The following is a 16,506-nucleotide window of genomic DNA, read 5'->3' on the forward strand; positions in this document are numbered from 1 at the left end:
TACTTTGCTGCCTCACTGGTGCCACAAGATCACTGGATTTCTATGGGTCTGAAGAAATCCATTGATCTTGTAGCGCCAGTGAGGCAGCGAGTGACATGAGATTCTAACTTTGGACTTGCTTCAGAAGTCATCAATAATTCTTATAACATCTTGTTGGAAGATAAACAGGTCGATAATTCCTAATGAAATATGTGCTAGGCACGTTTTTGAAAAAAAAGATTGATCTTAACTATGTCTCTCCTAGTACACCAGATCAGACTACAACCAATTCAAAAGTAAATCACTGGAAGACGAAGTCAGAACGATGCGTCATTTTGCGAGAATAAAAGCTCATTCATTAGTTTCCCTCTTCCATTCTGTCATTCAGTACAAGCTCTGCGGCAAGGACAAGCTACATTAGCCGATAGCAAACAAGAATCCAAAGTAAATCCAGAACTATCAAATCGTATGAACAATTCACTATCTTAAAATCAGCATCCATTCATCAATAATTCAACATCTCAAAATCGGCGTCCCAAGAACGGGAACACGATCCATCCCTATGAATTATGAAAGAACCTAAAAACTCTGTTGTTGAACGCATCTCACGCAGACGAACAGGAAATGAGAAAAAATCATCAATGCAGAAAAATGCGAAGTAACCTCCGGCCGCCGCCGGACTTCTGGAGCCCGTCCAAGAGCGCCGCGCCCCTCAGGTGGCAGACGAGCGCGCAGAACGCGACCCCGAGCAGGAACGCCACAAGCCGCCGGAACCCGCCGCCTCGCGTCCTCCGGCTCCTCCCCAACACCGCGGCCAAGATGCCGAGCGCCTGGCCCAGGCCGGACGCGTTCCAGGCCTCCGCGAGCGCCGCGAGCCTGTCGCCGCCGAGCGCCAGGGAGAGCGCGACCGCCGCGAGGTCCTCGGCCGGCGTCTTCCTCCTCCTACCCAGTTTGAACCACCCGCCGCCGCCGGGGACGACGACCGTGAGGGGGCGCGGGCGGGGAAGAAGGCGGCGAAGGGAGGTGGAGAGGAGGCGGCGCACGGGCTTCGGCGGGAATGCGATTGGATTGGGCTTCGCGCCGCGGCGGCGGCGGCGGCCGCCGTGGGCGGCGCCACGGCTGCAGCTGATGGCGGTGGAGACGGTGTCAGCGACGGAGAGGCGCGGGGGTCCGAGGAGCTGGAGCTGGAGCATCGTGCTCGTGCGAGCGCGCGGCGATGGATGGGTGGAGCGAGGCCAAGGCTGGAATCATCTCGGTATTTTTTCCGGTGGCCAATGCGGACGCTCCAATCGGGCAGAGGGGGTGAGGGAGGAAGAGGACGCTTTCAAATTTGCATCCATACGAACACGTGAATTTTATAGGGAACAATTTAGATTCTGTAAAATTCGTGGATTTTTTCTGATTTTCAAACGGGGCTACAAGAACCTACATGGCTGCATCTGGCATTGATCTGGGCATCCGGCCAATCATTTGACGATTGCTTCTTGGGGAATTTAGACAGCTAAGAATATGAATAAAAGAACATTATTTATGCATTTTCCATTGATTGGTGATTCTGGTTCAGAACTCTGAACTCCACCACGCTCGTAGATGCTCCAGGAAAGCATGGGTGAACTTTCAAAAGAAAAGGAAAAGCTTAAAAGGGTAACGATGGTACATTTTTGCAGCCTTGATTTAGGCCTTGTTTAGTTGCCCAAAGTTTGGAGGTGCAAAATTACTGCTGTAGCATTGTAGCACACTGTAGCGTTTGTTTGTATTTGTGAATTATTGTCCAAATATTGACTAATTAGGCTCAAAAGATTCGTCTCGCAAAGTATAACAAAACTGTGCAATTAGTTTTTGATTTCGTCTACATTTAGTACTCTATGCATATACCGCAAGTTTGATGTGATGGGGAATCTTCTTTTTGGGTTGGGAGTTTTGGGGAACTAAACATGGCCTTAAGTGCAAAACATCAAAATTTGGCATGAAAATTCATCGAACTGCAATGTTCAGAACATCTTCAGCTCTCTGCAAATACATCAAAATACAATCACAAAAAATATGTAGCGTCTTGGAGGCACAAGAAATGTGAATGATGAACTTTAAAGAAAAGAAAAATGAATGGTGAATCATCCTGGGGTGAAACAGCTTAATATAAACCCCACCCCCAAAAGCACTGGTTTTCTATGTTTCAATTTTCTAACTGCAGCACGAAAACAGCAGCTGAATGAAAAAGAAAAAAAAAAGAAACCGTCCTGTATTAAACTGATGGTGTAGGGGTGCATGACCCTCTTTGACCTTTGTGCAATGCACATCTCTTCCTCCCTTCGACAGGCTTATTCATACAAGGTGAACCGTCTGCTGTACAAGCACCACATATACACGGCCATCCTGAGCTTCTGGAAAACGAAGCACCAGCGACCTCTATTCCACGGTCTTTCTCGCATATTTGTCTGCCAGCATTTGGGACCACTTTGCAGGACCCATTATCTGCCATTGCTCCACAGATGGGCGCTGCATAATCTCTTGTCTGAGATCCTGACCCTCTTGATGAGTCCGCACTTGTCGATTTCTTCCGTGCTTTGAGCAGCTCAAACCACATTCTCCCAGAAGGCTGCGGTACCTGGGACTCAGGTTCAGCATGGGAAGCCTTCTCTTCACAGTCACAGATACAAGCATCCCTGGAGGCGTCATGTTTTCCATCTTCTGTAGGAGCTTCTCTAGTTTTCACCTCTTCTTTGATGCTATTGCTTTGTCTTGGGGATTCCTCCACAGTTGTAGAGATATTTTGGGGCAATATTTTACTTTCCTGTGTTCGATCTGAGCTGTCCAAATCTTCAGTTAGGTGAGGTATGGATTCAATAATCTCCTGTGTTTGATCTGAGTTGTCTAAATCTTCAGTTAGGTGAGGTATTGGAATCTCAGCTTGGCAAGGATAGCTAGTAGATGAGCTTTTAGGGCTGCCTTTGACTCTTCTACCTTTGTGTAAGCTGCATCTCTTTCTTCCTTCAACTGGGTGCTCCAGACAAGAAGAACCATCTTCTAGCACCACTCCACAAAAAGAGTTAGAATCCTGTATTGGTACAGTTCTCCGTTTTGCAACATCAATCTTTTTTATTCTGTGCCCTCCAGACCTCCTTCTATGCGCTTGTCTATTACCACAGGGAAAACCAGATATTTTCTTCCAGGGAATATCAATTGCCTCGCCTCCACTGTCCTCTGAGTTAACTGGCTGAGGTCTGAAACCAACAAATGTACGAACTCTTGGGAGCATACTTTTCATAATACCAGGCGGGGTGTTAACCGACCCACTTCCTTTTATCTTTATACCCGCTTTTACTCCAAATATATCTTGTTTCGAGTGGCATACTCTGCTAAGTAGAGATGATCTACGGCTGGTTGCTCCCTGTTCTAACTTGAGCAGTATTTCTTCACAGCGACAAGCACCATTCTGAAGCTTGTTCCATGCATAATCAAATATTCTCAGCAGCTGTGCCTCAGTCTTCTCAGCTTCTTGTTTATTATCCATCTGTTTGTTTCCAATAGAAGAAAAGACACATAGGAATGGAAAATGTTAAATGCATTCAGAGAATAACCAAATTACAATGTTAAACGCTGAAGATGAAAAGGACAACTGAAAATTCATTAGAATGAAAAGAACAAATGAAAATTCATTAGAGTGAAAAGGACAGCTGACACTTTCTATTTTTACAAAAGCAACTAAAGAAATATTGAGGGGTTCCCCTACATCCATTGGAGTGATGGAAGAGGAATCATCTTGATCCTAAATCTTACACCATTCTAGTTATGAAATGCCACTATACAAATATTACATCCAAGTATATTTCCATGAACAAGTGCATTGGAATTAGGTAGTCGCTCATGTGGAACTGCATAGTGATAGTAGCAACTGTAGCTAAATGCAATTCTGAGTGTAATACTGCAGGAAGCAGTGAAGGTAAGAACAGAAACCTTTGGACGAAGTATTGCTATTACTGTACATATACACAAGCTAAGATTATCTGCACCAAACCCATCCAGCAATTCAACGGTAGAACTAGAATTATTATTAGAAACTGAAGCCAAGTGTACAGTGAGCAAGAAACAATGTACAATGAATATGAGCAAACATAACCTTTGTCACCCTAAAACATGTGAACTTCGCAAGCTTTAACAGAAGAATTTGAAGAAATTATAAAACACATTTATAGACACAATCTCATTGTATCAGCGGAACATAATGCAAACTGTGGATCAGAGGCTACTCAACTATTGTGGACATCAAAATCATAGCCATCCTTGCAGTTCAGAAAACTTCAGACCAGACTCTCATTCAGAATTCAGACATTATGGCATGTTGATGTACAATTGTATAATACTCCCTCCGTCCTAAAATATAAGGCATCCAATGGTTCAAAATTTGTCCCCAAATATAAGACGTCCTAGGAATTTTTGGCAAGTACTCAATCAACTCAATTAAAAACTTGCCAAATATTTCCCTTGTTAACTGGAAAACTTACCTTGTATTACCATTAGCTAAGGGTACATGAGACATTTGCCCACGTCCTTAATCTGTCCTAAAAATCCTAAGATGCCTTGTATTTCAGGACAGAGGGAGTACTACAGTACAGCCGCCCAAAATCATATAAAGGGAAAGAATCACCAAGAACGCTCACCTGCGCACATCGAAACACTACAGAATAGCCTCGAGAGAACACTTCTCTGAATAATCCAGGCCCTGCGGCGAGCGCATTCACCTCAGCTTTACCAGCAGAGCCTAACGAATTCCCAGTGTCCAGGTGCGACCCCGAGCGGCCATACTGCTGCAGCCTCGCCCTGACACTGTCGGCCTGCCCGAGGTACACCACGACGACTCCCCGAGAATCACGCCTCCGGGACCTGACGCCCTCGTCGGACGCGCCGGCGACACCCAGCTCATAGATACCGGGGAAATTGTCAGGGAGGTTGCGGATGCGGTAGCGCTGGACCCCCTCCTTGCCGGCGGAGTGGTCCTCCCAGTCCGACGGCCCGACGAGAACCTAGAAATGCGAGAGGTGAGAGCTTGAAGCGCAGATCGGGTACGAATCTATAACCCAAGACTTTTCCGATTGGGCACCGGAGTTCGATCCGAGATGGCAAATAGGCAGACGCCATCAGCTAGATCCTGTGGAGCAGACCGTCCGCTTCTCGTGGCGGCGACAGGAGCAGATAGCGGGGAGAAGAGGACAGCGGGTGCGCACCTTCCATGGGGAGAAGAGGGAGTCGTGCTTGGTGCGGGGGCAGTCCTCCCGCTTCAGCCTGGCGGTTACGGCGGCCGGCATCGCTCGGGCGGGGTCTGCTGGAGCTGCTCCCACGGTGGGTGGGGTGGGTTCCGGGCTCCCCTCAGCGGCGCCGCCGCTGCACCACCGGCATCGCCGCCGGGAGCGAGCTCGTGTCGTGTTTTGAAAATCCCGGGCTCCTTGGACTTGGCGGGCCGTGTGCGGGCACGGGGCGTGTGGGTTCCGCCGGACCTGAGCCGGGCTTTGTCGGGTTCCGCGTTCCGGGTCCACATGGCGCGGGTGGAGACGTGGAGTGTGGTCGGGTGGACCACCAGAACCAGATTGATCTGGAAAACAGCTGGGCGGCACGTGCGCCGTTGGATGGACGATCCACTGTCCAGATTGAACGCGGTGGGAAACACGGCATTTTTCATTCACACTCTCTTTTCGCAATTTCTCAATTTCGCAAGATTCATGCCTTTTGACAACTTCATTGGACTCCTGACCTTAGGCTTAGGGATAGGCATGATGAAAAATAGTGGGACGAGAAAGTGTTTGAACGGGACCAAATTGGAATTTGGATGGTTCCAGACTGCGTCGTTGTGTCAATGAAACGTGTTAATGTGTTGGTTCACGAGGATTAACCATTAATTATGAGGAAGTGAAAGGGGGTGACGCAAGAGACCGTATCAAAAATCAGCATGGCCAAAAGGGGCATAGCGTGTGGCACGAGTGAGAGAGGGTGGACAACAGGACACTAAACTTGATGTTCCACGATAATAATGTACCATGAACATTTGAGAAATCACATGTTTTGTGGAGGATTAATTGTAAATTCATTATCTAGAGACTCCATTTTTTAGCAGAGGGTTTAAACAGTGTCTCGGGATTTATCATTCGATCGAACTTATTTATGTAATTGTCATTTTGCGGCTGAATATGGGTTCGTATGCCAACAGCCCATTGTCCGTGTTTTTTTAGTTTCCCGGGTAGAATAATCATGTCATTGAGGAGGTGAGCATGCCTCAATTAGTTAGAGTGGGAGGTGTGATCATGCGCTCTAACCATCCAGGTTTGAGTCTCCTCCAGCTCGAATTTGGATGACTATTTCTTTTTCTTAATAAAAAATCACCTAGCTCCTCGTAAGTTGATCTATTTTTTTATAATTCTATCTTGAATTACATGGACATGGTCTAGCGAACCATTTCATTACCAGATGTTCTAAGCACAGGCGAGACGTAGCTGCGATGGGAAAATGCAGCCTAATCCTAGCGTATACGTTTTCAACACGATTATCTGTCATAAAACTATTATGTACAATTACCGGTGAAAAATGTACAGATACGATACGACCCCCCCGTGTCACATGATCGTCTCGTCGGCTAGGCAGCAACAGCACACCGCCATGAAGCTGCATCACATGGCAAGAAAACGGCGTCGTCATCAGAATAACAATGCCACAATTTTTTTTTTCCATTGTCGGCAACAAGAAATCGACCAAGCAATGACGGGGTAGCTAGCTACGTTGTGGGCTTACAATCCGACCACGAAGCCTTTGGCCGGCGGAGGCTCCGGCGGCTCGCGCGGCGCCGTCGCCGACGGAGGCGTCATCGGCCTAGCAGGTCCTGCAAAATACGGCGCAAACGCAACGCGATCAGATGAATGGGGATCGGTGTACTACAGACAGGAAACATTACCGTTGGAGCTCGATCGATTCAGAGCACGTACTGCTGCTTCCGGAAGGCGATCTGCTCGCGGACGGCGACGAGAACGTGGACGGCCCTTCGGCCCCTTCCCCTTGGGCTCCGTCGCGATGAGACGTGTTCCTGTGCAGCATGCTGCTGGGCAGGCTCCCGCCGGGTGTTCCCGTAAAACGAAAACGAGGGCAGGCAGATTCAGAGGGGAGTTTTGAGAAGCCGGAAGAAATCCTCGACGGAGCCAGAAGGCCAGAGGGGGTCCTCCGAGACAAGCATTCTCCATTTGACCAATGCAGCAACGGCAACCCAAAACAGGGTGAATTCTGGGTTGCTCGTAGCTGTTGGCCACTCCATGTCATCACCGCTAGGCTGTATCCGCCGCACCCGTTCCTGTCCTGTCCTCCACCGGCGCCAGGCGCCAGCCAGCCCAGCCATGCCATGCCATCTAATCTCAGGCAGGAACGCCCTGTCGTTTCCCAGAAACGCGCAGGCGGCAAGCGCCACACGCACCCACCACCCAATCAGGCGATCGATCAACCACCCAACAAAAGGCAAGCAAAAGCCCCTCGTGCCGGCGGCGCTGTCCTGGCCTGCGTTCCCGCCGCGTGCGCCCGCGGCTGCCCCCGCACCGACGGCCACCGGTTGCGGGTTGCTTCGTGGCGCTTCTCGTTCTTCCGCTGTCTCACGCGGGGCAGTGGCTGAACTGGAGAGAAAATTAAAGGGGCTAGACAAACATCTTCCGGTTCAATAATTTGACAATATATACCCTAATTTTTCAAGTATATAATAGCTAGCTAAGTCATAGTAGTTAATTATGCAACGGCAATACACAAAAGCAAATAGTTTGCAAAAGTGTTTTTCTTTTAGATTTTGCCTTGTTTCGTACAAGAATTTAGCATGATTTCATAAAAATTCCTATGCTATTATGAGACAAGAAATAAAATTGTAAATAGTTTAGAAGATATTGTCGCATTGGTTTAAATTGGAGGAGGAACATTAGAAGCAGGAGAGTCGGCCCGTGATGCCTGCCTGCCTGCCGTCGTTGATGTTGCCTTCCATCACGGGCTCACAGCCGCGCCGCCGCGGTCACCTGCCCGTCGATGTCGCAATGGCGCCATTGGGCATCAACTTCGGCCTCGCGCCCTCGCCGAGCCAGAGTCTGCGGGCGGCGGGTCTGGGCATCACAAGATTGAAACGAAACGTCGCAAGCGTCAAGGCGTCGGGCGAGCACTTCGGCACTTCGCGCAACCTGATTACGTACGTGTGCGTTGGCCGTCGTTGGGCAGCAATTGCCAGTTGGGCTTGCCCCCTGCAAGCTGCGGCATGCTGTGTGCTAACCAATTGACCATGCATGCTGCTGCTTTCGCCGGCCATCTTCGTGGTCGCGCGCCGTGGGTGCGTTGCATGTGAGCGCATGGGCGATGGACCCGGGACTGAGCTCGCGTTGGCGGCCAAAAGGAGTCGCCGTATCCCCACGACCCCACCCACTTACTCAGGTGGCAGGCCAAGCGTAGTGTGCTCACCGACGGGGGTCAGCACTCAGCAGCGCGGGGCCGGTCGGTCTAAGGCGTGTTGTCTTTTGGCAGGTGATAATGCTCGTGTCAAATGTGAGGGCGAGACTACGGAGGGTCTCCCGTTCTAACGGTATGGCGGTTGAGTGTCGAAAGTTTCCAATGAGTGCACGTTCCGGAGAGTTTCGAGAAAGTTCTAGGTAGATAAGTTCTGAGATTCTCTAGGGTTCCTTTTGCTAAAATCTCATGTTTCAGAGAAGTTTCAAAACGAATATGAGAAGGGCAGAAGGTGTACAGTAAGGTTCAGGCCGAGTTTCTTAAAAGATACGTTTGGTATTTTTCACCCAAGTTTCAAATGTGAAATTTCATCGTTCCAAGTTTTTTCAACAAAAAACATGTTCAGGGAAGTATTGGGAGATTGAAAAGCCAAGCAAGGTTCAAGGAAATTTGAACGAAGAAGTATCGAAAAACTGGAAAACAGAAGAAAACAAGAATGAAAAAGGAGAGGTCCATAATGGTCTGCTTTGTCCGACATGCCAAGGCTTGTCCGACATGCCGAGGCTTGTTCCCACGCCCATCGATTGGACTCAAAGCGATCTGGAGATCGTGTGACAGAAACGCGATCAGGGCAGTGTAAGCGTGGTGTACGATCTGTTGTAACGGGCATCGTCTTTCTAATCGGAAAAGGCTTAATATCATGGAGATTGAGGACTGAATCTTGATGCCGGTCGAGACATGCCTTGAGATTCATGCTGCAAGGTTGGGCCCAATGCTCTACAAACCAATCAAAGAGGAATTTTTGGTAGAAGGAATCCTGTTCGCTAGTCCTATACTCCTACCTTTGTTCTGATCACAGTTTCCCCATGATTTCCTCCGGTTTTCGACAGTACTTGCAAACACGACAGTTTGGGGGCAAATCCATGAACAACATATCCGCTACTATTAATAATTCACAATTCAGACTGTCGATTCTTTTTTCTTACGCCGTACAAAGCAAAGCACGCATGCAAAGCCTTGCATCCCTCCGGACAGATGCTTATTCGTCTCCTAGAATTGAATTTCTACAAGATGATGATCAGATTCATACACACACACACACAGGTCTTGATCGCGTAGGTACAGTTTGGTTCGTGCAACGGGGTCAGGTCAGCATCGGCGACGCATCCGATCCTCACAACTTCCTGCTGCTCTCGAGCCTGGTGTAGCCGAGGATGCAGTTGGCGTAGGCCACGTTGCGGAGCGCCTTGCCGTGCCACCTGCCGACGGTGGCGGCGCCGGAGCGGAGCGCCTTGAGCAGGCAGTCCGCCGTCTTGACCACGCTCCTGACGCCCATGGGCAGGGACAGGTAGGGTGCGTTGAAGAGGTGGAACTCGAGCGACGCGGCGGCGGCGGCGGCGGCCGCCTGCTGCTGCTGGTGCTGGCGCGGGTGCCGCGGCGACGAGGCCGTGAGCATCCGGCCGACCTGGCGCGCGAAGCCGGCGCCCAGGGAGTGGCCGCAGACGCACACGTTCTCGGAGCCGAACCTATCGATGGTGGCCTTGAGCGCCTGCAGGGCGCGCGCCAGGCGCGCGGAGCCCCGGAGGCTGTTCCGGGCCAGGAGGCGGAGCTCGTCCTCGACGTCGCGGCGGATGGTGGGGCCGCGCAGGAGCGTGCCCCGGAACGCGACGACGGCGCTCGGGGCGCCGCTGGGACTGGGCCGGCCGTCGGCGTCGGCGTGGTGGTCGCGCTCGAAGATGGCGCCGAAGACGGAGCCGTCGCGGTCGTCCACCAGCTCGTGCGCCAGGCGGTACTGGAACGGTTTCCACCACTGCTGCGCCACCGCCGCCGCGTCCCGGCGCTCCTGCCGCTCCAGCTCCAGCAGGTACACCGCCTCGATCAGGTACGCCATCACCATGCGCCTGTAGTCGTCGTCCCTCCTGCGATAAGAATGCAATTATCTAGATCAGAACAGACATTCCTGGATCGAGCTGCATCAAGAATCAACACAGCTAACAAGTGATCTATCGATCGATCGATCGATCGCGTTGGGATCGAGCACTCACCAGCTCGTGTTGGTGAGCTCTCTCCATGTAGCAGTGGAGCAGGACAAGCTCGCTTGCTGCGCCATTGCCATGGCCACCAAGCTAATCAGAAACCAACCAACTAGCCAACCACTGACTCTTTCTCTTGAACACTGATCTCCCTGATCCCTGTGCCTCTGTGTGTTTCAGCTGCCGTCGATGTCGTAGGGAAGGCCTGGCAGGGGAGGCGCCCAATATATACCTCCGAGCCGGGGGGTGGCGCAGGATTACGCCGAATTTGCTTAGCTAGTGGGGCAAAGCTTTGCCCTTTTTTTTTAATCGGCCGGGAATAAAGGCGGACGCGCCAGAACAAAGCGCGATCGGGGCAGAGACACCCCCGTCCCTTCCTTTTCAGTTCGAGGACTTGGACTGAATCGGACCGGGCGATCGAGATCGCGATCGATCAGCAAGCTAAGCTAAGCTAGCTCTGGACCGGGCGGGCGCTGGTGCGGAAGGATCAGTGGATGGATGGCAGCCAAAGCCAACGTGAGCGCACGCCATTCAGTAGTTGCCTCCAGGCTGCAAAGGCGGGCCGAGGGCGCACAGCGGGAGCGGACGGACGGACCACGGCGATGCGCGCTTTTGGGGGAGCATATATTCGCCCCGGCTGGACATGGACCTGGACACTCTCGCACTCGCACAGACGACGCTCTGTAACTGTGCCGGATCCGAGACATGGGTCGCGTCCGTCCTCGGACGATGGTGACGGGACTAAGGAACGAATCGTTTCGGGGCACGACGGGGCTGCGAGGCTGTAACGTGGGCAGATGACAGGTCGGGCAGGGGGTTAGGCGCGGCCGTGTACGGTGTCCCCAGCCCGGAGATGGTGCGGGGACAGCTTGAGGGCAGGAGCCGGAAGGATATCTACCTGCCGGGCGCCGGGTGCCGGGTGCCGGGTGCCGGATGGCTAGCTAGCAGCTGTTGCGGCTGGATCGCGGGGCGGTCGGTGTCGTCACGCAACGGCAAGCGCGGGGACGTACGGGGGATCGGGGAGTCGGGGGCACGGCGACGGGTGGTGATCTGGTGCGTGCTGATTACTGATCAGCGCCGTGATCTGCTGGCGAGAGGGGAGTTAGCGTAGTGCCATTTGGGCACGTTTTACACTACCAATCGGGTGTTTGGGGGGGGGGGGGGGGGGGGGATTTGTTCGCTGCGAGTATTGTAAAATCCAGGATTTGGCGCTCCTAATCGGGGAATCGGTGCGCCGTAAGCCTTGTTTAAGGCGGTCTTACCTGTGCTCCGCGTGTTGATTCGTTCACACTGATGCTGCGCTTTTCGCCACTAATTATTTGGTCACAGTGGATGTGGACGTGTGCGATCCGTGCTCGGGGTGTGATCCGTTGGGCGAGCCAGCTTGGGACCCGCCGCGGTGGGACGCCCGGGATTCATTCAGTTACGGTCACGCATTATTGAACTCGTTGGTGGCCCAGCTGGAGTTGGTTGCTGTGGGCTTAGTCCTAGGGTTTAACCTTACCAAACTGGCTAAAACTGAGATGCAAAATTCATAAGAGAGGTCTCTTGATTTGGCGTAACTTTGAGAACACTCCCTATTTAATTTATAGGAATCAAAACAAAACAAAAGAAAGAGAGAGGTAGATACGATGAGGACGAGAGCACATTATTTTTATTTTTCTCCGGTGACAAATATATTCTCCCACAACAAATCTAATGCATGCAAGTCTGATTAGGGGTAGAGTTTCGGAATTTCGAGTTGGAAGAGGATTTATGTATACAGGTGATGATGGTGTGGGATGGGCAAAACGATGAAGCAGCATTGCCCCCCTCCCCCCGCGCAATTGTGGTTGTGGATGAGGCTGGTTGGGGAGGGTGAATGCTAGGGGGTGTCATGACCGCAATTGGATTTGGCTGTGATGACGCCGTAACCAGATTGGAAGCAGCAATTAGACAGGGGAGCTCGAATCTAAAAAAAGGGGTGTGTGCATGAGGGGAAGATGGGAGGAAGGTGGTGCTCATGGACCAGCAAAACAAAGGCTAGCGGTAGGGCGGGCATGCGGAGGAGGAGGCAAGGATGAGGTAGGTGGTGAGGAAAAAAGATCAATGTTGTGGTTTGTTGCATCTAGATATAGGAGGAGCCTCTCAGGCATGCTAATGTTAGCACGAGAGACCTCTCCATCTAATTGCAAGCAAACTAAAACATATGTGCGGATAAGATTATCTTGTGTCAATACAATTGGTTTAAGAATTACTTACAATGGTGCTAGCAGATCATATCGAAGAAAAGTGCAAGACTCACCTGACTCGATTGTGTATATTGTTTCGGATATCATCTTTTGTCCTTGCCGCTGGAAAGAAAAAAAGGAGAGGATATGCTTTGCCAGATCAACAATCTTGACGTACTACACGCAGGATGATCATATCGGAAAGGATTATTTGGGATTTATCCATCCCCAAAACACTCAATTATTGTACTATATGAGGAATCATTCTTTTGCCATACCCATATACACGCACTCCTGATCTGCAGCCTGAGAACGCACTAAGCACGCAATGAAATGTCCAACATAGCGATGATAGTCTGCCCTTGTTTACTTTGCGAATTTGGGAGGTGCCAAATTACTGTAGCAACACTGTAGCGTTTCGTTTGTATTTGTGAATTATTGTCCAAATATTGACTAATTAGGCTCAAAAGATTCGTCTCGCAAAGTACAATAAAACTGTGCAATTAGTTTTTGATTTCGTCTACATTTAGTACTCCATGCATGTACGGCAAGTTTGATGTGATGGGGAATCTTCTTTTTGCATAGTGTCAAAGTTGGGAGTTTCGTAGGAAGTGAACAAGGGCTCTGTTTTACAGATCCTAGTATTTCTGCCGAGGTACACAGGTAAATGCAGTCTCCAAACGAGCAGCAACTAATTTACCGTGTTAATACTGTGGAATTTGGAATCCACAGACCACATCCACTAGTTCAACTCGGACAGTCTTTGTCGACACAGAATCGTAGAGAAAGGGGCCGAAACACATGTCAACTTCGATCGGGATGTGACACTGCCGTGCCACGTGTAATGAGCCAGCTACAAGCAGTGCCCGGCAGGTTACTGTTACCACTTGCTACTACTGTAGCTGCTAGTAGCCATGGTTCATGAGCTGATGGGCATATAATTGCCTTGGCCGGCCGGTCGGCCCCCGTGTCACACGACTCACGGTCAGGACTCAGACCCATCAGCCGTCACCCATGCATATAGATGGCCATACGGGCAGCCCGGCCCGGCCCGTCCTGGCACGAACACGGTTCGACCTGGCATGTTTGGGCCTGCACAGTAGTCGTGCCGGGCTGGGCCGGCTCACGTGTCGGAGGAGCAGCCCAAGCATGGCTGGCTGCCTTCTTAGGCGGGCCGTGCCGACACATTGGTCCAGCGGGCCTTAACGGGCTCGTCGTGCTCGTGCCAACCCACGACCGGTGGGGGAGGTGGCGGAGCGCTGGAGCCGCGGAGGGTGCGAGGGGCTGGGGGCAAGGGAGGCGCTGAGGGTGCCGGCCACCACCTCCTCGACCGCGGCGACAGCACCGGCACCCCAGGTTGCCTCGCCCCACGCCGGACACCTACTGCGCGTGGGCGCTGCAGTCCGTGCCGGGGTCCCCCGCGAGCGGGACTTCCCTAAGTCCGCCTCCACGGGGGAGGTGCGCTGCTCCTGGCGCCTTCGCGACCTCATCTCCGGCACCGACAGATCTGCGAGGGGAGGAGGCGGAGGGCGCGGGGGAGGGACGGGAGGTAGTGGAGGGCACGAGGAGTTGGGGGCAGGGGAGGCTGCGGAGGGTGCGGGAGGCGGCGGCAGAATGGAGGAGAACTTGAGAAGGTAGGGTTGGGGGTGGCCAGATGGGGGGAGGATTTTATATGTGGACTAAGCGAGCCTAAACAGAACGGGCCGCCTGTTGAATCCCGACGGACCAAATGGGCTAGGCAGTGCCGGGCTAGCACACGAGCTGAGGCAGCAGCCCAGGCTCGACCTGTGGTGTGGGCTGGGCCGGCATGGGCATGACGGCTGCCGTGCCGGGCTGGGCCTAGACCGGGCCAAAAAACCGGGCCATGGGCCGGCCCACGGGCCACGGGCCATATGGCCAACTATACCCATGCACGCAGCCTGCGTTAGGTCCCGATTCGCGTGGCGCGGGGCTGGTGACGCGAGCAGCGGTGACGCTTGTGCTACCCATCGTTGGGCGCCTCGTATAGCCCGATCACTCCGTGTGCGAGGCGTAGCGTGCTGCGACAAGAAACTTGCTGGCTGCTTGCTGCTAGCAGCTGCGTCCATGTATGATCCGTGCGATGCTGAGCAAGACCTGTTTATGGAAAGGAAAAGGCCAATACGGGAGACTCTGGAACACCGAAAGGAGATGTCGCGCGCGGGGCGCACGTGTTGATTACTTGATTGTGGCGAAGATTTTCGCTATCGAGCCGTACGTGTCTCACGCTCTCAGGCCTTGAGCACGTTTTTTTTTACCGTGATCAGGGGATTTATCTATCCACTACTCCGGCCGGGCATTGTTAATCCACGTTTTTTTACGCTAGATCGGGGAATGGAATCTGTTCCTTGGCTTGACTCTTGCTAATCCGGTGTGTTAATTTTCATCCGCGTGTTGATCCGTTTCAGTGGATGCCGAGCTTTTCTCTTTTGCCTCCTCCTTTTCTTAAAATGAACGAATCGTATAGACTTGGAAATCAGGTCTCAAAGACCCGAGCTTTGTTGTACAGGCAAACTTGGGTTTGAGCCGGATCACTAAGATATGGTTGCTTGCCTTGGGAAGACACCTTTGTTGATGGGCGTCCAGCCGGAGCCCGGCCCTTCGAACCAACCTGCTGGTCTAACCAAAAATACACATGCGTGATGAATAGCAGCAGTACTAACACCTTTTGAAGGATCTGTATACAAAATGTATATACAATACGACTGTGAAGCACATAGATTGCTGTCAACAGAGAATTTTCTTCGCATTCACTAGTAGTTCTTTGAATTGAAAATAGCGGACTAACGTCTCAAGAAAGAAGACACCACTGGATTATTTTACTGTTTCTTAAGAGGATGAACAGGCACATCATAGAAGTTTAGGGACGCTGCTCTATATACGCCTTCTCTTTTCAAACTTTAAATAGACCATATTTTGGATATATAGCTTGCTTGTGCACATCACCAGTTGGTGCTGATGATTGTGTATTAAATAATAACACGATCACAAATCTAGTAACTGCGATCTAACCAAAGATAAACTTGTTTATTTCAGTGGCTCTCAATCTCGCTGTTCTGCTAGTGAAAGCGTGCTCGTTGACGTCAATCTCCTGATGCGATTATTGAAGAATCGTTTCACCATCTGGTCTTTTGTGTTCAGGTGGTAAGGAAGGATCAGTCGTCTGAACGTATGAAATGGTTGGACGTGATGTTTGTGACATGGGAGTCAGAGTCAGGTAGTCCATGGAAATGGCTTATCCGATGAGATCTATGACTGAAGAAGATTAACAGGGATGCGTAGCAGACAAGATGCATGGTACAAAAGCAGGTCTAGCTAGAAACTAGCTAGAAGCCGGTAGGAAGGACCGGGTACTCGTGTAAGCTAGGACAAAGGAGTAGTAGACAGCTATATGAAGCGTTGGAAAGAGAGAGCGAACAATTAAAGATGAGATCCATGTCAAGTAGTTGTTCCTGTTTATCATCATCAGATGTGTAGTGATAATATTATTTTTTGCGTGGGAATATTTGGAGAGAATATTGGCGGTGCTTGGCCTAGGATAAGATGGCTCGGCTCCAATTCAGTAAACAATTAGATAAACTACAAGGGTCTGGTGAAATTATTTGCCCACGTCATCCTAGCTATGGCAATATGCCAACGGCCATGGATCCATGATCAGCTAATTGATAAATAAAGGAAAAACTGCAACATTACTTGTTTCTCCGCGAGCAGAAAATTGACTACATTGTAAATGGATGCTTCCTTTTTTCCTTTCCCCAAAAGTTAATTGCTCGATTAAGTTGGTTGAAATTGATCCGTAAAGATTGAACACCATCTCTAGC

General features: G+C 51.1%; 3 protein-coding genes across 3 annotated transcripts; all 3 read right to left on the reverse strand.

Moving 5' to 3' along the window:
• Positions 1–123: 123 nt before the first annotated feature.
• LOC140221732 (uncharacterized) lies at positions 124–1,811 on the reverse strand. Its single transcript, XM_072291605.1, has one exon. It carries the CDS (start codon positions 1,170–1,172, stop codon positions 618–620), a length of 555 nt encoding a protein of 184 aa, XP_072147706.1. The 5' UTR covers positions 1,173–1,811; the 3' UTR covers positions 124–617.
• Positions 1,812–1,952: 141 nt separating this feature from the next.
• LOC117845273 (protein EFFECTOR OF TRANSCRIPTION 2) lies at positions 1,953–5,455 on the reverse strand. Its single transcript, XM_034726245.2, has 3 exons — positions 5,202–5,455; positions 4,638–5,000; positions 1,953–3,490 (listed from the first exon to the last, which is right to left on the reverse strand). The coding sequence occupies exons 1-3, from the start codon at positions 5,280–5,282 to the stop codon at positions 2,222–2,224; spliced, it is 1,713 nt and encodes a 570-aa protein (XP_034582136.1). The 5' UTR covers positions 5,283–5,455; the 3' UTR covers positions 1,953–2,221.
• Positions 5,456–9,348: 3,893 nt separating this feature from the next.
• LOC117842840 (GDSL esterase/lipase At4g10955) lies at positions 9,349–10,957 on the reverse strand. Its single transcript, XM_034723365.2, has 2 exons — positions 10,470–10,957; positions 9,349–10,343 (listed from the first exon to the last, which is right to left on the reverse strand). Exons 1-2 carry the CDS (start codon positions 10,538–10,540, stop codon positions 9,599–9,601), a joined length of 816 nt encoding a protein of 271 aa, XP_034579256.1. The 5' UTR covers positions 10,541–10,957; the 3' UTR covers positions 9,349–9,598.
• Positions 10,958–16,506: the final 5,549 nt, after the last annotated feature.

Source organism: Setaria viridis, chromosome 2, assembly GCF_005286985.2.
Source record: "Setaria viridis chromosome 2, Setaria_viridis_v4.0, whole genome shotgun sequence".
NCBI classification, from domain to species: domain Eukaryota; kingdom Viridiplantae; phylum Streptophyta; class Magnoliopsida; order Poales; family Poaceae; genus Setaria; species Setaria viridis.

Coding starts and splice junctions, on each gene's coding strand:
- LOC117842840 (XM_034723365.2), bottom strand. CDS start 10,540: ATGGCAATGGCGCAGCAAGCGAGCTTGTCCTGCTCCACTGCTACATGG. Junction 10,344..10,469: donor GAGCTCACCAACACGAGCTG/GTGAGTGCTCGA, acceptor TTCTTATCGCAG/GAGGGACGACGACTACAGGC.
- LOC140221732 (XM_072291605.1), bottom strand. CDS start 1,172: ATGCTCCAGCTCCAGCTCCTCGGACCCCCGCGCCTCTCCGTCGCTGAC.
- LOC117845273 (XM_034726245.2), bottom strand. CDS start 5,282: ATGCCGGCCGCCGTAACCGCCAGGCTGAAGCGGGAGGACTGCCCCCGC. Junction 5,001..5,201: donor CCCTCTTCTCCCCATGGAAG/GTGCGCACCCGC, acceptor TCGCATTTCTAG/GTTCTCGTCGGGCCGTCGGA. Junction 3,491..4,637: donor TAGTGTTTCGATGTGCGCAG/GTGAGCGTTCTT, acceptor GGAAACAAACAG/ATGGATAATAAACAAGAAGC.